The 17,728-nt window shown below is 36.5% G+C and overlaps 1 protein-coding gene across 1 annotated transcript in view; it reads right to left on the reverse strand.

Annotated features, from left to right (window-relative positions):
• The window catches only part of Birc6 (baculoviral IAP repeat containing 6), a 236,225-nt gene that overhangs the window by 202,368 nt on the left and 16,129 nt on the right, over nucleotides 1-17,728 (reverse strand). The window contains 3 exon segments of the mRNA XM_048804575.1: nucleotides 1,425-1,618; nucleotides 8,684-8,821; nucleotides 11,614-11,795. Of these exon segments, the coding sequence (XP_048660532.1) occupies nucleotides 1,425-1,618; nucleotides 8,684-8,821; nucleotides 11,614-11,795 (514 nt within the window).

Below are 17,728 nucleotides of genomic sequence, written 5' to 3' on the forward strand. Positions count from 1 at the left end.
ATGTAATTACTGAGTCATTTATGTAATAAAACCACTTAACAAACACAAATAGGAAAACTAAGCAAAGTAACAGTTTGCCAAAAGATAAACTATTAAATGTTGATACACTTTAAATAAAGGTATTGTGTCCATCTACAACTAAAAAAAAAAATTATTTTTTAATTTTTTAAAGTGAATTCATTTTATAGTGCCTTTGGTAACATCAGCATGAATTACTTCACAAAAATGTATATAGGGCTGGAGTTGTGGCTCAGTGGCAAAGAGCTTGCCTAGCATGTCTGAGGCTCTGGGTTCAATCCTTAGCACTGCATGAAAAAAAAACAAAATTAAGGTGTTATCCATCTACAACTACAAAAATAATATTTTTAAATGCCTAGACAGTTTCAAATCCCATTCAATGGAAATGTGCACATGTAAAATGCTACATGAAAAAGCAGATGTGAACATCTATCTAATGAAAATCGTTACATTTTAGCCAGGCATGGTGGCAGACACCTGTAATCCCAGCAGTCAGGACGCTGAGACAGTAGGAAGGCAAGTTCAAAGCCAGCCTCAGCAAGGCGAGGCAGTAAGCAACTCGGTGAGACTCTGTCTCCAAAATACAAAAAAAGGGGACTAGGGATGTGGCTTAGTGGTTGAGTGCCCCCGAGTTCAATTCCTGGTACAAAAAAAAACCTGTTACATTTTATACTACAGTAAAGCATACCTAACTTTAGTACCTACTACGGATTGAATCCAGGGCACTTTACCACTTTAGGGTATATATCTATCACTTGTCCCCCACACCTCCATTTTTTTTCTTTTATTTCTCCCTTTTATTTTCTTTTTTTTCCTCCCTTTCTTTTTGTTTGAGACAGGGTCTTGCTAAGGTGGTAAGGCGAGCCTCAAATATGTGCTACTATTCCCTAAGCCTCCCAAGAAGCTGGGATTACATCTCACTGCTACTCTGCTCAGCTAAAACTTTAGTACTTTTAACAGAATCTGACAGATATCATTTCAAATAGCACATCATTTAAGTTGTTAAAGAAATGCTCTTTCTTTCATTTTACACAAAACAGAGCCTCAATAAATCTCCTGAAGAAAATGATCACTGAGCTATGATTTTTACAATACTGTTTGAATCCAGGAAAGGACAGATATTAATTCTTCATTGTTTTTCTTTAGAAAATAATAGCTAACAACATTTTGTTTTTAATCATTTTTTAAATTTGTTAGAATTTAAAAATTATCTCAAAGGGCACAATATTTTATCAATAGCAAAGTAATTCTTACATTTTGAATAGTTACGATGACTTTGTTTATATGAATCAAGTTTTCAAAATATTTTTAAGTTTTTTATCATAATCACATTTGATAGTAATTTTTAGTTAATCCAAAAACTAAAAATTCAATCTATCACCTCTCTTTGTAAGCAAAACTCATACCTGTCTACAGAACGGCCTGGCCCCACTCCAAGTTCTGGACGTGCACTAGGTAAGAGGTAAGACAATCTGTCCATCACTGAGGACGCCACAGGTAAGGCAGCAACATTTTGATTTATTTTCTTGAGTTCATTTACAATGGCACTGGCAATGGACTTCAACACATGATGAGGAAGATGAAATGTAACTGTGGCCCACTGAAAGAAAATAAGCAAAGGAAACATACTCAACAATTTAACCAAAAATCACGACTTAACCTAATTCTTTATTTGATAAGATTATCACCCTCAAATAGGTTTACTGCATTAGTTTATTATTGACAGAAGGAGTTTACTGTTATGTTTAAAAAAAAAAAAAACCTCTTATTGAAACAAGTCAAACATGAAAGCAAACTGTCCACAATAGATGAACAATTAAAAAAATGTAGTACTCCAGAATACAGCAGTTAAGAAGGAAGTTCTGCCATTGGTGACAACATGGAGAAACCAAGAGGACATTATGCTAAGTGCAGTAAGCCAGGCACAGAAACATAAATACTGCATGATCTCAAATGCAGAACCCAAAACAGTTTAACTCCTAGAAGCAGAGAGTAGATGGGTAGTTACCAGAAGCTGAGGTGGGTGTATGGAGATGTTAGTCAAAGGGTACAAAGTGTCAAAGAATAAATTTCGGTGACATTAGAACATGATGAGCTCAAATAATAATGTATATTTCAAAAACTGCTAGAAGAGCAGATTTTGAACATTCTCACCATAAAGGAATGATAAATGGTAAGATAATGTCAATTAGTTCCATTTAATCTTTTCACAATGTATTCATATATCAAAATATCATACCATATCCCATAAATATATACAATTATTTATCAATTTAAATTATTTTTAATTTTTTAAAAATTTTAATAAAACCTCAACTAATTACCCTGAAAAAGACGGTTTAAAACTGAATGGTAGCAATTTTCTTTTATATCCTACCACAATTAAATGATACTAAAAGCATCTGTCATTTTCCATATTCACCTTGTATAAACATAACATTAAAGAACAAAGTACACAGATATATCCATTCATAAGAATATTTTTGAACAATTACTATTACTGGTGTACATGAGTATTCAGCCCAGCTTAGCAAATGCTTTTGGGTTTGTTTGTTTGTTTTCTCTTTTTTCTTTTTTTTGTGGTGGTACTGGGGTACCCAGAGCTTTGTGCATGCAAGGCAAGCACTCTACCAACTGAGCTATATCCCTAGCCCATGCATATGTTTTTGTTGCTGTCATCATCATAATCCAGTGAGTAGCTAAAGGCATAGGCTTTGAAGTCACACAGACTTGAATTTTCAGCCCAAATTCACTAAAAACAATATACAATAAATGTCTATCCCAATTATTTATTTATTTTTTTAAACATTTTTTTATTTTTTGGAAGTAGTTGGAAACAATACCTTTATTTTATTTATTTATTTTTATGTGGTGCTGAGGATCGAACACAGGGCCTCACATGTGCTAGACCAGAGCTCTACTGCTGGGCCATCACCCCAGCCCCCCAATTATTTAATATTGTTTTGTTGTTGTTGTTGATGGACCTGTATTCATTTATTTGTATGCGGTTCTGAGAATCAAACCCAGTGACTCACACATGCTAGGCAAGCACTCTCCCACTGAGCCACAACCTCAGCCCCCAATTATTTAATATTCTAATAACTAAAGAAGTCACACAGCTAGAAAAAAAAAAGTAAAAGAAAAAAACTGGACTAAAAAAAGCTAAATATGAGACTAGGAATATAGCTCAGTTGGTAGAACACTTGCCTTGTATGCACAAGGCCATGGATTCAATCCCCAGCACTACAATAGTTAGATTTATTTTTTTTATTATTTTTTTAAAGCTAAATATTTCTCTCCCAAAGAAATAAGTCTATAAAGTAATTTCATCTTTACATCTTGTGCTTAGATAAGTTGGAATGGTTTCCACTCTGTGTAGTATACTCTAGGCAGTCTAGCAAATTACTATTTACACCTTTGTAACTGGAAAAACTTATGACCAAAAATATGACTTGAACTGCCACAAAATAATAAAAAAATAAGAACATTTCACCAGATTTCTATATCTAGCCTGTTCATAGATACAAAGCCTCTTCATCGAAAGGTAGGCTGCCTTCCCTTGAAAAGGGGTACTATGATAATACCCCAACTATATAATATAAATCATACTCTGAGTTTTTGCCAAAGAGACTTGTGGGCATTCACCACAAGTGACTGTACTAGTCTTTCAGGCATTACAAAAAAGTGGCTCTGAACTGACCTAAAACATGATGTGGTCATCAAACTAAACACTTACAACAATTGTATGATTAACAGGCACAAAGCTGTCTCAGAGAACTATAAGTCTACAAAACCACACTGTAGTTAGTTCTATAGTTCCTGAATGCTTAATTAGAAGATCTAGAGAAAAAGCAACTGGAAAAATCTGCACATTAGCTCTTTGCTCCACTCTGAGGACCATTAAAGTAGGAAAGGTCAAGAAGCCATCACTAGAATTATCCTTCTCCACTAGGATATGCCACAGCATTACCATATTCCTATGAAAATTTCTGAGATTAATGTGTCTATAAGAGACTTGAAAGATAATGATGGTGATCACCCAGTCTCATCTCCATCTAACTAGCCTGTTTTGCCTATGCAGAATGTAAATAGAGTTTAAAGAATGACCCTGGATTGTAAACTACCAGGTGGCAAAGTCAAATGCAGGTGCTGTCCCAGATGAGGCATTTTTATTGAAGCAAATCAACAAATTTCCTAGATTCTGGTAGGCAGTTATATATTGATATTAAGGACTTACCCAAAAAGTCTGCTTTTACCTGGCAGGAACAACAATAGATCTTCATAATCTTAACCCCAGGACTCTATCTCATGTTCTTTACCATACCCATAATGTAATCTGCAGAAATTCTAATCATCCTAACATCTTGTAGATCACTTGCACTGGTGGTGATAAGGAGAAAGTTAACTAGAAATTTATGCTTTAGTAAGATACTTGCAGAGAAGATCAATAGTTTCCAGAAAAAAACTCACAGTCCTGCAACTGTGGTCAAGTTTACAGAGATTAAGTAGACTAAACATTTCAGTATATTCTCTCCAAGGTGAAAGACAACTTGCTACAGCTTATAAAACCACTCAGATAATAAAACACAGGATGCTTAGTAGGTTTAAGTCAATCTTGGAGCCAATATTTAGCCTATCAAAACTTGCTACACTGACCTTACACATCAAGCAGTACATAAGGTTGCTAATTTTAAGTGGGGCACAGTCGAGAAGTTCTGCAACAAGTCTACTTCATAGTTCAAGATGCTCTAACATTTTTACTTTAAGAGCAAATTAAATGACAATGACACTAAAAGCCTCTGTGGCGGGCTGGGGTTGTGGCTCAGTGGTAGAACACTTCCTACCGCTTGTGAGGCACTGGGTTCAATCCTCAACATCACATAAAAATGAATAAATAAAAAATAAAGATACTGTGTACATCTACAACTAAAAAAAAAATAATTAAAAAAAAAAAGTTTCTGTGGCAAATTCTGTTGCTGTAAAGAGCCTCTGGCAACCTGAACTGGGACAATTCCAAAACTGAATGCTAGAGTCTTAAAGCAAAACTGTGCCCACTCATGGAAATAACTATATTGAGAAAGTCCCTGGCTTCTTCCCAGATATACATTAATCCCATCATGAACTAGGTGTTATCTGATATACCAAACCATAATTTGGGGCATGAGCAACAAGTTCTTTCATATGTTGTCTTAAAGAGATCAGTCTTGAGAAAGTCTTAAAAAGGCACAAGTTGAATAAAAGCAAGTGGCTCAGACTTCTAGAATAACTACTACTACTGCATGTTTCCCCCTTGTTCCACATTGATAGCTTCATAGGGAACTCCTTATGATGAGATAATCTGAGGGGGAAACAACCTTGGCCCTGATTCACAGATGGTTTTGCACAAGATGCTGGTATCATCCACGTGTGATGACTACAGAATTATTGCACCAATCAGAAGGAAAAAAGTAAATCTCACTGGATACTACTTCAACCCATTTGTTAAAAGTTGGCCAGAAGTGAAGATCCTCAATGACTAACAGCTTATGTGTTGGCTCGATGGTAAGGCACTTGGAAATATCAGAAATAGAAGACTGTTAACAAGGACGCCAAGGGTAAAAGTCTACAGACAAATTTCAACAATAAACAGTATGAAAATATTTGTGAAATATGAATGCTCTGCAAAAGACACCAATACAAGAGGAAATGATTATATGTATATATGTGTGTGTGTGTGTGTGTGTAATCTACACATCAGTCAGCCTTCTCCACAGCCAGTACTATTCAATGGTCCTGTACACAAAAGGCCATGGCAAAAGATGAAGGCCAGGTATGACAACATGAACTTCCTTTCACCAACACAAACCAAGAGAGTGGTATGACTTAGGGGGAACAGCCAGCTATCTGATAGCGGGGCACCTATACAGGAATCCTTCAGTCATATATTAGGCAGCAATTTCTCTTCATTGTAACAGATGTGCATTGTTGATAGTGCATTCACCTGTTCTGCCCACAACACTTCTGCCATTATATCATTGCAGGTGGAATGACTAACAGAATGTCTTATGCACCATAATGGTACCCCAGACAACTTTCCTTCTGACCAAGGAAAGCATTTCAAAGAAAACAAAATTGCAATAATGGACTATTGCCCATAAAACTTACTGATCTTATCACATACAGAAGGAGTTGGCCTGACAGAAAAGTGCAATATATGTACACAGCCTACTAACAACTCATTTTCAACACTAACTGGGAGAGACACCAGAAGTTTGGAGTTCCACATCACTAGATGAAGTACACGCTTCAAATCAACAAAAAAAAATATCATAATATCGTTTCTCCCAGCATGATCCCTATTATACCTAATAAAAGCCATTCAGATTTTCTTTCTTTCTTCCTAATATTTTTTTAGTTTTCAATGGACCTTTATTTTTTAATTAGATGCGGTGCTAAGAATTGAATCCAGTGCCTCACCACTGAGCCACAACCCTTACCCCTTTCTTTCTTTCTTAAGTTCTATAGGTCTTACTTCCTAAAGCAGGAATATTTTACCAGGGTTACAACAATGATTCCATTGAACTAGGTGTTGAAACTGCTATGAAAAGCAAAGAAGCATTTATTCTATTGGTCAAATAAAAGCTGGCTATTCCCCCTAAGACATACCCCTAGCCTGGTTTATCATGGTGAAAGAAAGTTCACATCGTCATACCTTGTTTGACTGAAACACAAACAAGGGGATATTGGGTTGATTCTGACTAAAAGGCAAAGAGAACTTAGATAAAACCCAAGAGATTTTCTAGGATGCCTCAGAGTACTTCTGTGTTCAATGGTAAAAGTTTATGAAAAATTACAACAACCTAAAAAACACAGCAACACTGAAGATTCAGATTGTTCAGGAATGACAATACTACACACATAAAAACATAACGGTGTTATATATATGATTTTTTTGTGTTGTTAATTTAATCTTTAAGTAACTCAGTTCTGTTACCTAAATAGTAAGACCATGACTAAATTTTAGAAGTAGTTAATATCATCTAGGGGAGGGTAAAATATCTGTTGAAACTTTTTGTCTCATTTTTCTAGAATAGAGAATCTTTCCTTGTAACAAGGATCAATGCATCTTGTTATGAAAAAAAAAAGTATGATCTTTCTGTGTGTATGTGCTGTTGTTGTTTTGTTTGTTTTGCTTTTGTTTTGTTTTTTGTGATGCTGGGGATCAAACCCAGGGTTTTGTGCATGCGAGGCAAGCACTCTACCAACTAAGCTCATTTAGAAACTGTATATGGGAAAAAATAAGAAATATAAACTATGTATGGAGACAGAGCAGACTGTGCCAATTATTAAATTGATGTCTCTCAGCTTCTGCTCTATCATATTGGGGCTGAGGCAAATATATTTCTTGTCAGTTTCCTGTCGACAGGAAAACAGAAGAGAAACTAGAAAGTGTGATGAAGGGAGAAAGACTTGTTCCTTGGTATTAGGAGTCATTATTATCACCAATGATTCAGGGAACAACCTGGTGGTAGGAGTTGATTCTGGGCAGTCTCACCATTTGTGTTTTGTTTTTTTAACATTCCCAAAAGGGGTCTCATAGAGTTCCCTTAAAGGTACTACCATCAGCTACATAGCACCTCTCTTCAGAGACTGAGTCCCAATTCAACAAGGTCCTCCTCCGAGCACTTTCTCCACAGAAGTCTAAGTCCAGATCCATGGAGTCTATTCTCTAAGCGTCTAGATTCTGATTATCCTAACCTCTTTCTCTTTGTTCTTCTATACAGAAATGCAAGCTGCTTCCTGTAGTTACCATCTCTGTGTTACTCAGGATGTCCTTTATACTTTACGGTTCGCAAAAACTGTAAATCAAATCCTCACAAAAAAAAATTCCCTCTGCAGAAATTCATAGTACGGTTTCTGCTTTCCTAAACAAAACATTCCATTAATGGAGTATGGATTAATAAAATCAACCTCAAAATAAAATTCAATGCAAGGATTTTAAAAAATCAGCCAGATGTGGTGGTACACACCTGTAATCCCAGCAAATTGAAAGGCTGAGATAGGAGGATTCCAAGTTCAAAGCCAGACTGGGCAATTTAGCAAGACCTTTTCTCAAAACCAAAAGTAATACAAGCATTCAGTGGTACAGAAACCATGCATTCAATCCCCAGTATCACACAAACACACACACACAAAAAAAAAAAAAAGAACAACAACAATGCAGATGATTTCAGGATTGGTATGCAAATACCCAAAATACAGTGAAATAAAGTAAGGTATATTTCAATATTTAGTATAATTACAACCATACTTGAAAAAAGATTTAGCTTTGATCATCGGCCTTATATCCTTCAGTATAAAAGGCTTCTATATATTATATTTACAACTCAGAGAAGCCTTAGCAGGGCACAATAGCACACACCTGTAACTGCATCTACTCATGAGGATACAAGTTTGAGGCCAGTGTGAATAACATAGCAAAACCCTGTCTCTAACGAAAACTTTAAAAAGGGCTGGAGATTCGGGTTAAGGGCCCCTGGGTTCAATTCCCAGTACCCAAAAAAGAGAGAAATTTACAACAAGAACAGTTTCAGAAGAGAAGGGAAATGAAATGCAAAAGGATGGAGGTATTCATTCTATTATAATCCCAAACAAGGTAAAAAAAAATTTTTTTTTTGTTTCTTACCTTAGCAACTTTATGGTTTGCTGCAGTCTCATGAGATGTATTTTTTAAACCATCTTTGAGCTGTGTGATGAACAAATCATAACCCTCTGTACTGGAAACATCTACCTTTTCTAAACACGCTGATAAAAGTTGCTGTGCCTAAGTAAAAAAGATGATCACAAAAAATTAAACACAACAAAACAAAGTTAAATTCAAATCCTCAATCAGATATTTTGACTTGTGATGGTTATGACAGGTACTATAAAAAACTTACCTACTTTTAATTCTATTACACAAACCTAAATTATTATACAATAGCTTAAAGGGCTTGTTATTCAGAATAATGCCATTTGGTAAAGTTTCAATACACATCATTACAAACCAAATCAAGAAAGAAAAATGAACAAGCTAAAACCATAAGCAAAAATCAAACAGGTAAAATTTTAAAGAGATACACAAAGTTCTCCAATGAGCTTTAAATACTGAAAACTATGCAAAGTTATTCAGCAAGTAATAAGAAATATTACTCACATCTTCAATATGAACCATTTAATCGAACTATATGGCTGATTTAAGAAAAAGAATACCCATACCAATCATACCAAACCCTATACTTCAGGGAAGATAGTGACAAATTACTGTAATGCAGTGAATGATGCCTAGAATGGTGGAATGTCTACGATGAATATTATGTGAACAATGGGCTTGCAATTGCACGACTCTAATCCCAGCTGCTTAGGAGGCTAGGCAGGAGTAGAGTTCAAAGCCAGCCTCAGCAATGATGAGGTACTAGGCAACACAGTGAGACTCTGTCTCTAAGTAAAATTCAAAATAGGGCTGAGGATGTGGCTCAGTGGTTGAGTGCATCAGAGTTCGATCCCAGGTACACTTCTCCCCCCTCGCAAAAAAAAAAAAAAAAAAAAAAAGTAGAACCATTTGTCCAAAGATTTTAGACATGCCCCCAGTCTCAGATATTCCAGTAACAAAAGGATATCTGTTTTGAAACTTAAACTTTCAGCAACATGCTTTCAATATTGACATATAATAGACCACTGCTGTATGACATAACTGTGAAATGTAAGTGAATACATTTTAGCATTTAAAAGAAAAAGCCTAACCAAAGAAAAAATGCAAATAGAAACAAGTATACTATGCTTAAAATTCACACATCAATGTTTTTGCATCCTAAAAACAGGAAGTATATTATAATAATTTTATAAACTAATCATATGTATCAACTGCAAAATAATTAATAAACAACAGTGAGCATAAATATAATTTCTCACTTTATTATGAATACAGCATTATCATCATTTACATTCTATTTAAGATGATTCAAAATCCAATTATTTCGAAAAATGCTTTCAAATTACATTATGCAAATAGCAACCCACACAAAGAACAAAATTAAGTTGGGATAAACTTAAAAATTAAGTAACATGCCAGGCACAGTGGTGCATGCCTATAATCTCAGCTCTTAGGAGGCTAAGGCAGAAGGATGGCCACTTCAAACAGTTTGGGAAACTCAGAAAGACCCCATCTCAAAATAAATTTTATTTTTAATATGTTTTGGTAGTTGTAGATGGACAGAATGCCTTATTTTATGTATTTATTTATTTATTTTTATGTGTTGAAGACTGAATTCAGTGCCTCACACATGCTAGGCAAGAACTCCACCACTGAGCTACAGCCTCAGCCCTCAAAATAAATTTTTTTTAAAATGCTGCAGATGGCCAGGCACTATTGCACACTTTAATCCCAGCGGCTCAGGAGGCTGAGGCAGGAAGATCATGAGTTCAAAGCCAGCCTCAGCAATGGTGAGGCACTAGGCAACTTAGAGAGACCCTGTCTCTAAATAAAATACAAAAAAGGGCTGGGGATGTAACTCACTGCTTGAGTACCCCTGAGTTCAATCCCCCATAGACCCACCCCACACCCCCAAAAAAGTGCTGCAGATGTAGCTCAGTTGTTAAGGCTCTGGGTTCAATCTCCAGGGCCACACACACTGCACACACACACAAAAAAAATAAAATAAAAAATAAATAAAAATAACAATAATGAAAATTTAGAACTATAGAAAAACACTTATGGATGTAATTTAAAACTGGGGTTATTAAGACATGATACATAGCAAAGATTACTGGTTTTTCAATACAGAATCCTCCCATTTTTAATATTAAAAAATAAATAAATAACAAACCACCTCTTTCCCTAACCCCTCTCATGTTCACAGAGCCACAATGGGATGAATACAAAAAGAGTACAGGGCAGAGTAAGAAAGAAAACAAAAACAGATGAGAGAAAGAAAACAGAAAAGGGAAGACAGAAATAAAGTGAGAAGAAATCTGCTCATGTGCTCTTTGGATTTGTGCTCTCCCTTTCCCTTGACTAAAAAATGAGACCTGAAGCAGTTGTCTAAAACTCAGGAACTAACCTCAGTTTTCAAATTACCAAAGCCAGCCCTACACTTAGCCCTAAACTGCTACCACAAATAAATCATCTTGTTTAATAAGCCACTACATTCTGAGGTCTCTGTTATAGCTATTTAGCTTGTTTTGATTCACAGTTCACATCTAAAATAACATTTCAAAGAGTACTAATTAATTATGCTGAGGAAAGACAAATATTATTTAAAATGGTGATTGATAAGAATTCTTGTTTTATTTTGTTGAGCACCCATGGGTGCTCAACCACTGAGTCATACCCCCAGCTCTTTTTATATTTTATTTGAGACAAGGTCTCACTAAGTTGATTTGGATCTAGCTCAGTTACTGAGTATGGCTTTGAACTCTCAATCCTCCGGCCTCAGTCTCCCAAGCTGCTGGGATTACTGGAATGTGCGCAGCAATTGGTGGTTTTTAATATGGATACCTATCCTTGAAGGACAACTTAATTTCATTTAACATCTAATAGATTGGAAATCACATTAAGAGATACTTATTTCAACTTACCTCTGTAACGGGCAGTTCAAGTTGAACCACATCATCCTGCTTTGAAACTGGTGTTTGCAGAGCAGTGTCTAACAATAAGATTCCATTAAGGTCCTTCCTACAACCTACTGCATAATCATCCACAAATATAACTTTATCCACAGCAGAAATATACTGACATTTCACCTGTCCACCTGGTTTAGCTGTCAAAAGAACAAAAATTAAACACTTAAAATGTTAAAACCAATAGTCCATAAAAAATGTTTTTGTGGTAACTACATATAATATATAATCCTGGACTAGAAAAAAATGCTCTAAAAGACATGACTGGGACAAATGATTAAAGTGGAATATGTACTAGAAAGTGTCAATGTGAAATTATAAATACTTAACAACTACATTGCTATTATGAAAAGAGAATATCACTGCTTTAAGAAATAAACACAGAGGGGCTGGGGATGTGGCTCAAGCGGTAGCATGCTCGCCTGGCATGCGTGCGGCCCGGGTTCGATCCTCAGCACCGCATACAAACAAAGATGTTGTGTCCGCCGAAAACTAAAAGAAAAAAAATAAAGGGGGAGTTACTTCTGAGGGTGCATGCCTGTAATACCAGCAGTTCAGGAGGCTGAGACAGGAGCGGTCTCCAATTGCCAGATACAAATAGATACCCCAAAGCTACACCCCAATTCCCACTTCTTTCAACCTCGCCCTACCATTTCAGTCATCACTCAGTTAATCCCTATCAGGGGNAAAAAAAAAAAAAAAAAAAAAAAAAAAAAAAAAAAAAAAAAAAAAAAAGAAATAAACACAGAAATAGTAGGATTAAACAGGTCTGATACATGCAAACAACTCTCAAAGAGAATAAAGTAGTTATGTGTGTATATATGTGGGAATGAAAAATAAATGTGAAATATTTAAAACTGGTAGGAACTGGGTAAAGGATAAAGGGAAGATTTTTGTACCATATTATTCTTGCAATTTTCCTCTAAGTTGAATTATTTCAAAATTCAATTGTTCAAAACAAAATTTTTTTAAATTAGCTATTTTCTGTTATTTCTTCAAAGTTCAATAAACATAAAGTCAACATAGACTTTATGCTTACTAGAAAATTACCTCCAAAGTTCTTGAGGGCTTTATTATCTGAGATTACATTATGAAAAGTATTTTTTTCACAACCTAAATTATGAGAATTAGAAAAGCCCCTGATTCAACTACCACTGAGAAGACAGAAACCTACCACTGAGAAGACAGAATCCTACCACTGAGGATCAATGCTGACTAAAATTCTGAGTTAACACCAGAGAGGTAATGAGAAATGGAAAAGCCACCGAGCACACCATAAAATTTCATAACAAGAATTTCAAGCATTAGAAGCTTCAAATGGAATTTTAAAAGTTATGAAAAAAGATAACATTTATTTTACATTTAAGTCTATAAAAACATTTACAAGATCAATGTTATCTTTATTCTATAAATACAGAGTGTCTCTAAGGGCACTTTTTTAATATATATATTTTTACTTGTAGACAGACACAATACCTTTATATTATTTATTTATTTTTATGTGGTGCTGAAGATCCAACTCAGTGCCTCACAAGTGGTAGGAAGTGCTCTACCACTGAGCCACAACCCCAGGCCTATAAGGGGACTTTTTGGGTATGGGGGAAAATACTGGGTATTGAACCCAGGGGTGCTTAACCACTGAGCAACATCCCCCAGCCCTTTTATTATATTTTATTAGAGGCAGGGTCTCACTGAGTTGCTAAGTGCCTCACTAAATTGCTGATATGGGCTTTGAACTCACGATCCTCCTGCCTCAGCCTCCAGAGTTGCTGGGATTACAGGCATGCACTACCATGTCAGGCTTAAGGGGACTTTTTAAAGACTGACCAACTGCAAAATTTTATTACATTAGCTAAGAAACTTCTTAATGGGTAAGCAATCCCACTGCTAACATACCTGATTCTAAACTCCCACCACAATGCTGCAGAACATGCCTGTTACTAGTACTGCCACTGCCTAATGATTTAAAAAAAAAAAAAAAAGCAGAAAACTGTAAATAAATCAGGGGCCTATTCATCAATATGTAAAACAGTCATTAAACATAATCAACGAATATTAGAACTGGTCTTCATAATCCCAGATTATTATATCTCTCTTAAACTTACCTGGGCATCTTGAAAGTATTACAAAATTGATCAGCAATTAATCTATGATCTACATAAAACAAAAAAATTTCATAAAATTTCTATATCTAAGTACCAGGTCTGGAAATTTGAAATACACATTAACATACAGAAAAAATAATAACTGGCCAGGCAAGGTCCCAGCAACTCAGTAGACTGAGGCAAGAGGATCACAAGTTTGAGCTCAGCCTCAGCAACTTAGTGAAGCCCTAAGCAACTTAGCAAGACTCTGTCTCAAAATAAAAACAAAAAGGGGTGGGTAAGTAATTCAGTGGTATAAATGTAGCTCAATGGAAAAGTGCCCCTGGGTTCAGTCCCCAGTACCAAAAGAAAAGAAAAATAATATCTATAATACAGTAAATAGGAATATATGCTAGCAATTCCGGTCTCAAGGTAAAACCATAAAGAACAATACAAATTGAAGGAACTCATGTGGAAAAACTTATAAAATAGTTGTAGAAATCAATAACTATAAATTATTTTAAACTCTAACTGCTTTAATGTTTAAGATATGTAATTAGTTAAACTTTAAAAATCACAAATCATTAATTTTCCCAGGTAAGTATATAATGGTACAATTTCCAGGGTTTTCAAATGGGTTTCCATACAACCATGGGATTCCGTGATGTCATTAGATTCCTAAAGAGAACATGACAGAAAGAAGTTTAACAATGTGTGTGTGTGTGTTTTAACTTCTTGCCCTATGCAACACTAGCACTCAAAATGATGGACAGTGATCAAACAGTCTTGTCAGCAATTTCTTCAGAGGATTTTCCAGGCCCATATAGCAGCATGCACAGAAACACATTCATTGGTTGAGTCCATTTTCAGTTTCTGAACACTGAGTTAGGGAAGACCGTTCATAAATAGTATGAATGCCATACTGCTCAGAAGGGGAAAAGGGTAGACTGATGCCAGGCATACTCGCCCAAGGATTACCTTATTATATTTGCAAATATCTTATTTCCAAATAAGGTCACATTCCCAGGTTCTCCATGGACATGAATTTTCAGGGAAGATTATTCAATCTACTGTCCCTTTCTCTGTATCTTTTACTCAAGCTGAGAACTTCAATATTTGTCATTGTATCTAAAGCAGTGCTTAGAGCGAAGTTCATACAAATTAAAAGTTTATATTGTGGTGTTCAGAAACCGAAAATGGACTCAATAATCTAAGCTTCCTACTAAAAAACTAGAGAAAGAACCCAGGTGTGGTGGCATACACCTATAATCTCAGAAACCTGGATGCTGAGGCAGGAGGAATCCAAGGTTTGAGGCCAGCCTCAACTATTTAGCAAGACCTTGTCCAAAATTTTAAAAAGGGTGATGTAGTTCAATGGTGGGATACTCCTAGGTTTAATTCCCAGTACAGGGGTGGGGAGAGGGGACCCTACAGAAAGAAGAACAAAATAACCCAAAACAACCAGAAGAAATAATGAAGTGAAATTAAAAATCGAAAAAAAGGGTTCAGGATGTAGCTCAGCAATAGAGCACTTGATTAACACGTGCAAGGCCTTGGATTCAATCCTGTTGTGGTTTAGGTGTAGCATCCCACATGTGAGAAAATGCAAGGAGATTTGGTGCTGAAATGATTGGGTTGTAGGAGTCTTAACCCAATCAGGGTATTAATCCCCTGATAGGGATTAACTGAGTGATGACTGAAATGGTAGGGCGAGGTTGAAAGAAGTGGGAATTGGGGTGTAGCTTTGGGGTATCTATTTGTATCTGGCAATTGGAGACCGCTCTGCTTCATGTAAGCTGCTTCCCTCTGACACACACTCTGCCATGATGCTTAGCCTCACCTCAAGCCCAAAGGAATGGAACCTACTGTCCATGCAGTGAGACCTCTGAAATCGTGAGCCCCCAAACAAACTTTTCCTCCTCTAAAGTTGTTCTGGTTGGATCTTTTAGTCACAGCAGTGAAAAAGCTGACTAAAACAAATCCCCAGTATAGAGAAAAGACAAAGGCAAAAACAAACTGAAACCTGGTGAGGATGGGTAACTAGGCCAAGATCAAAAGGTCACAAATAAGGACCACAACTGTTTATTCCAAACTCCAGGGCCCAGGGCCCTATCCCGACTGGAGCATCATCTGGTGCTTTAACTTGCTGCTTACCAACAAGTGAAAACTCTGGCTCGCATCCTAGGCCAGCTGAGACACTGGGGCTACTGCTCATCAGATTCTGCCCTGTCCTTAGAAGCCTTGCTACTAATTGCTGGGTTCTGAGACAGGGAAGGTTCACTTGAGATACTTGGATATTTAAAACCCAGAAGGAAATACAAATCAAAACTACAATGAGATACAACTTCTCACCCATTAAAAAGGCTATTATAAAATAAAGAAGGAAATGGGGGGAAGGAAAGGAAAGAGAAGCAAGGGAGGAATGAAAAAAAAAAAAAGGAATACAGAAAATCAATACAAGCAAACAAGCAGTTCATTGAAAGTATCGATAAAACTTATAAAAATCTAGCAAGACTGATTTTAAAAAGGCAATACAGGGCTGGGGATGTGGCTCAAGCGGTAGCGCGCTCGCCTGGCATGCGTGCGACCCGGGTTCAATCCTCAGCACCACATACAAACAAAGATGTTGTGTCCACCAAAAACCAAAATGTAAATAAAATTATATTTAAAAAAAAAAAAAAAAAGGCAATACAAATTACTAATATCAGGAATGAAAGAGAAGATACAGTAAAGATTATGTAGATATTAGCTGATAAAAAAAATCTATGAAGCCAAGAGCAGTGGTACATGCCTGTAATCCCAGCAGCTCGGGAATCTGAGGCAGGATGATTCAGCGAGGCCCTAAGCAACTCAGTGAGACCCTGTCTCTCAATAAAATTCAAAAAAGGGCTGGGAATGTGTCTCAGTGGTTAAGTGACCCTGAATTCAAACCTTCATCCCCCAAAAAACAAACAACAACAAAAAAAATACTGCTGGCCCTCAATATGGATCGGTCTGCATCAGCAGACTGACCAACTGCAGATCAAAAATAAAGGGGGAAGGGTGGGGTTGTGGCTCAGCAGTAGAGCACTCACCTTGCACCGGCTAGGCACTGGGTTGGATCCTCAGCACCACATAAAAATAAATAATATAAAGGTATTATGTCCAACTACAACTAAAAAAAAAATTTTTTAAACAAACAAAATAAAAAAATAAAGGGGGAGTTACTTCTGAGGGTGCATGCCTGTAAACCCAGCTACTGAGGAGACTGAGGGAGGAGTATCTTAAGTTCAAAGCCAGCTAGAGCAACTTAATGAGATCCTGTCTAAAAAATAAAATAAAAAGGGCTGGAGGTCCAGTGCAGTAGCACATGCCTGTAATCCCAGCAACTCAGGAGGTCAGTAGGAGATCGAAAGCTCAAGGCCACCTTGGGCAATTTAGGAAGAAGCTGTCTTAGGGACTCAAAAAGAGCTGGGACTTGGGATATGGTTCAGTGGGTAAGTGCCCCTGAGTTCAATCACCAGTAATAAATAGAGATAGATAGAAAGATAGATAGATAGATAGATACATAGATAGATAGATAGATAAGAAGGGTTGGGGATGTAGCTCAGTGGTAAAGCACCCCTAGGTTCAATCCCCATTACCTCAAAAACTAAATAAATAATGTTGGACTTGGGGCTGGGGATGTGGCTCAAGCGGTAGTGCGCTCGCCTGGCATGCGTGCGGCCCGGGTTTGATCCTCAGCACCACATACAAACAAAGAAGTTGTGTCCACCGAAAACTGAAAAATAAATATTAAAAATTCTCTCTCTCTCTTTCTCTCTAAAAAAAAAAAAATTGTTGGACAAGTCATATTACATGATTTTGTGACTTACCAAAAAAGCTATACTACCACAAGAAGTATGGTACTAGCACAGACATAACACAATGGAATAGAATAGAATTAATTCAGAGACAGAACTTCACAAACATACCATCTGATTTTTTTTTTTGGGGGGGGGGGGGGGGGG

This window comes from Marmota marmota, unplaced genomic scaffold (assembly GCF_001458135.2).
Source record: "Marmota marmota marmota unplaced genomic scaffold, marMar, whole genome shotgun sequence".
In the NCBI taxonomy this organism is placed as follows: domain Eukaryota; kingdom Metazoa; phylum Chordata; class Mammalia; order Rodentia; family Sciuridae; genus Marmota; species Marmota marmota.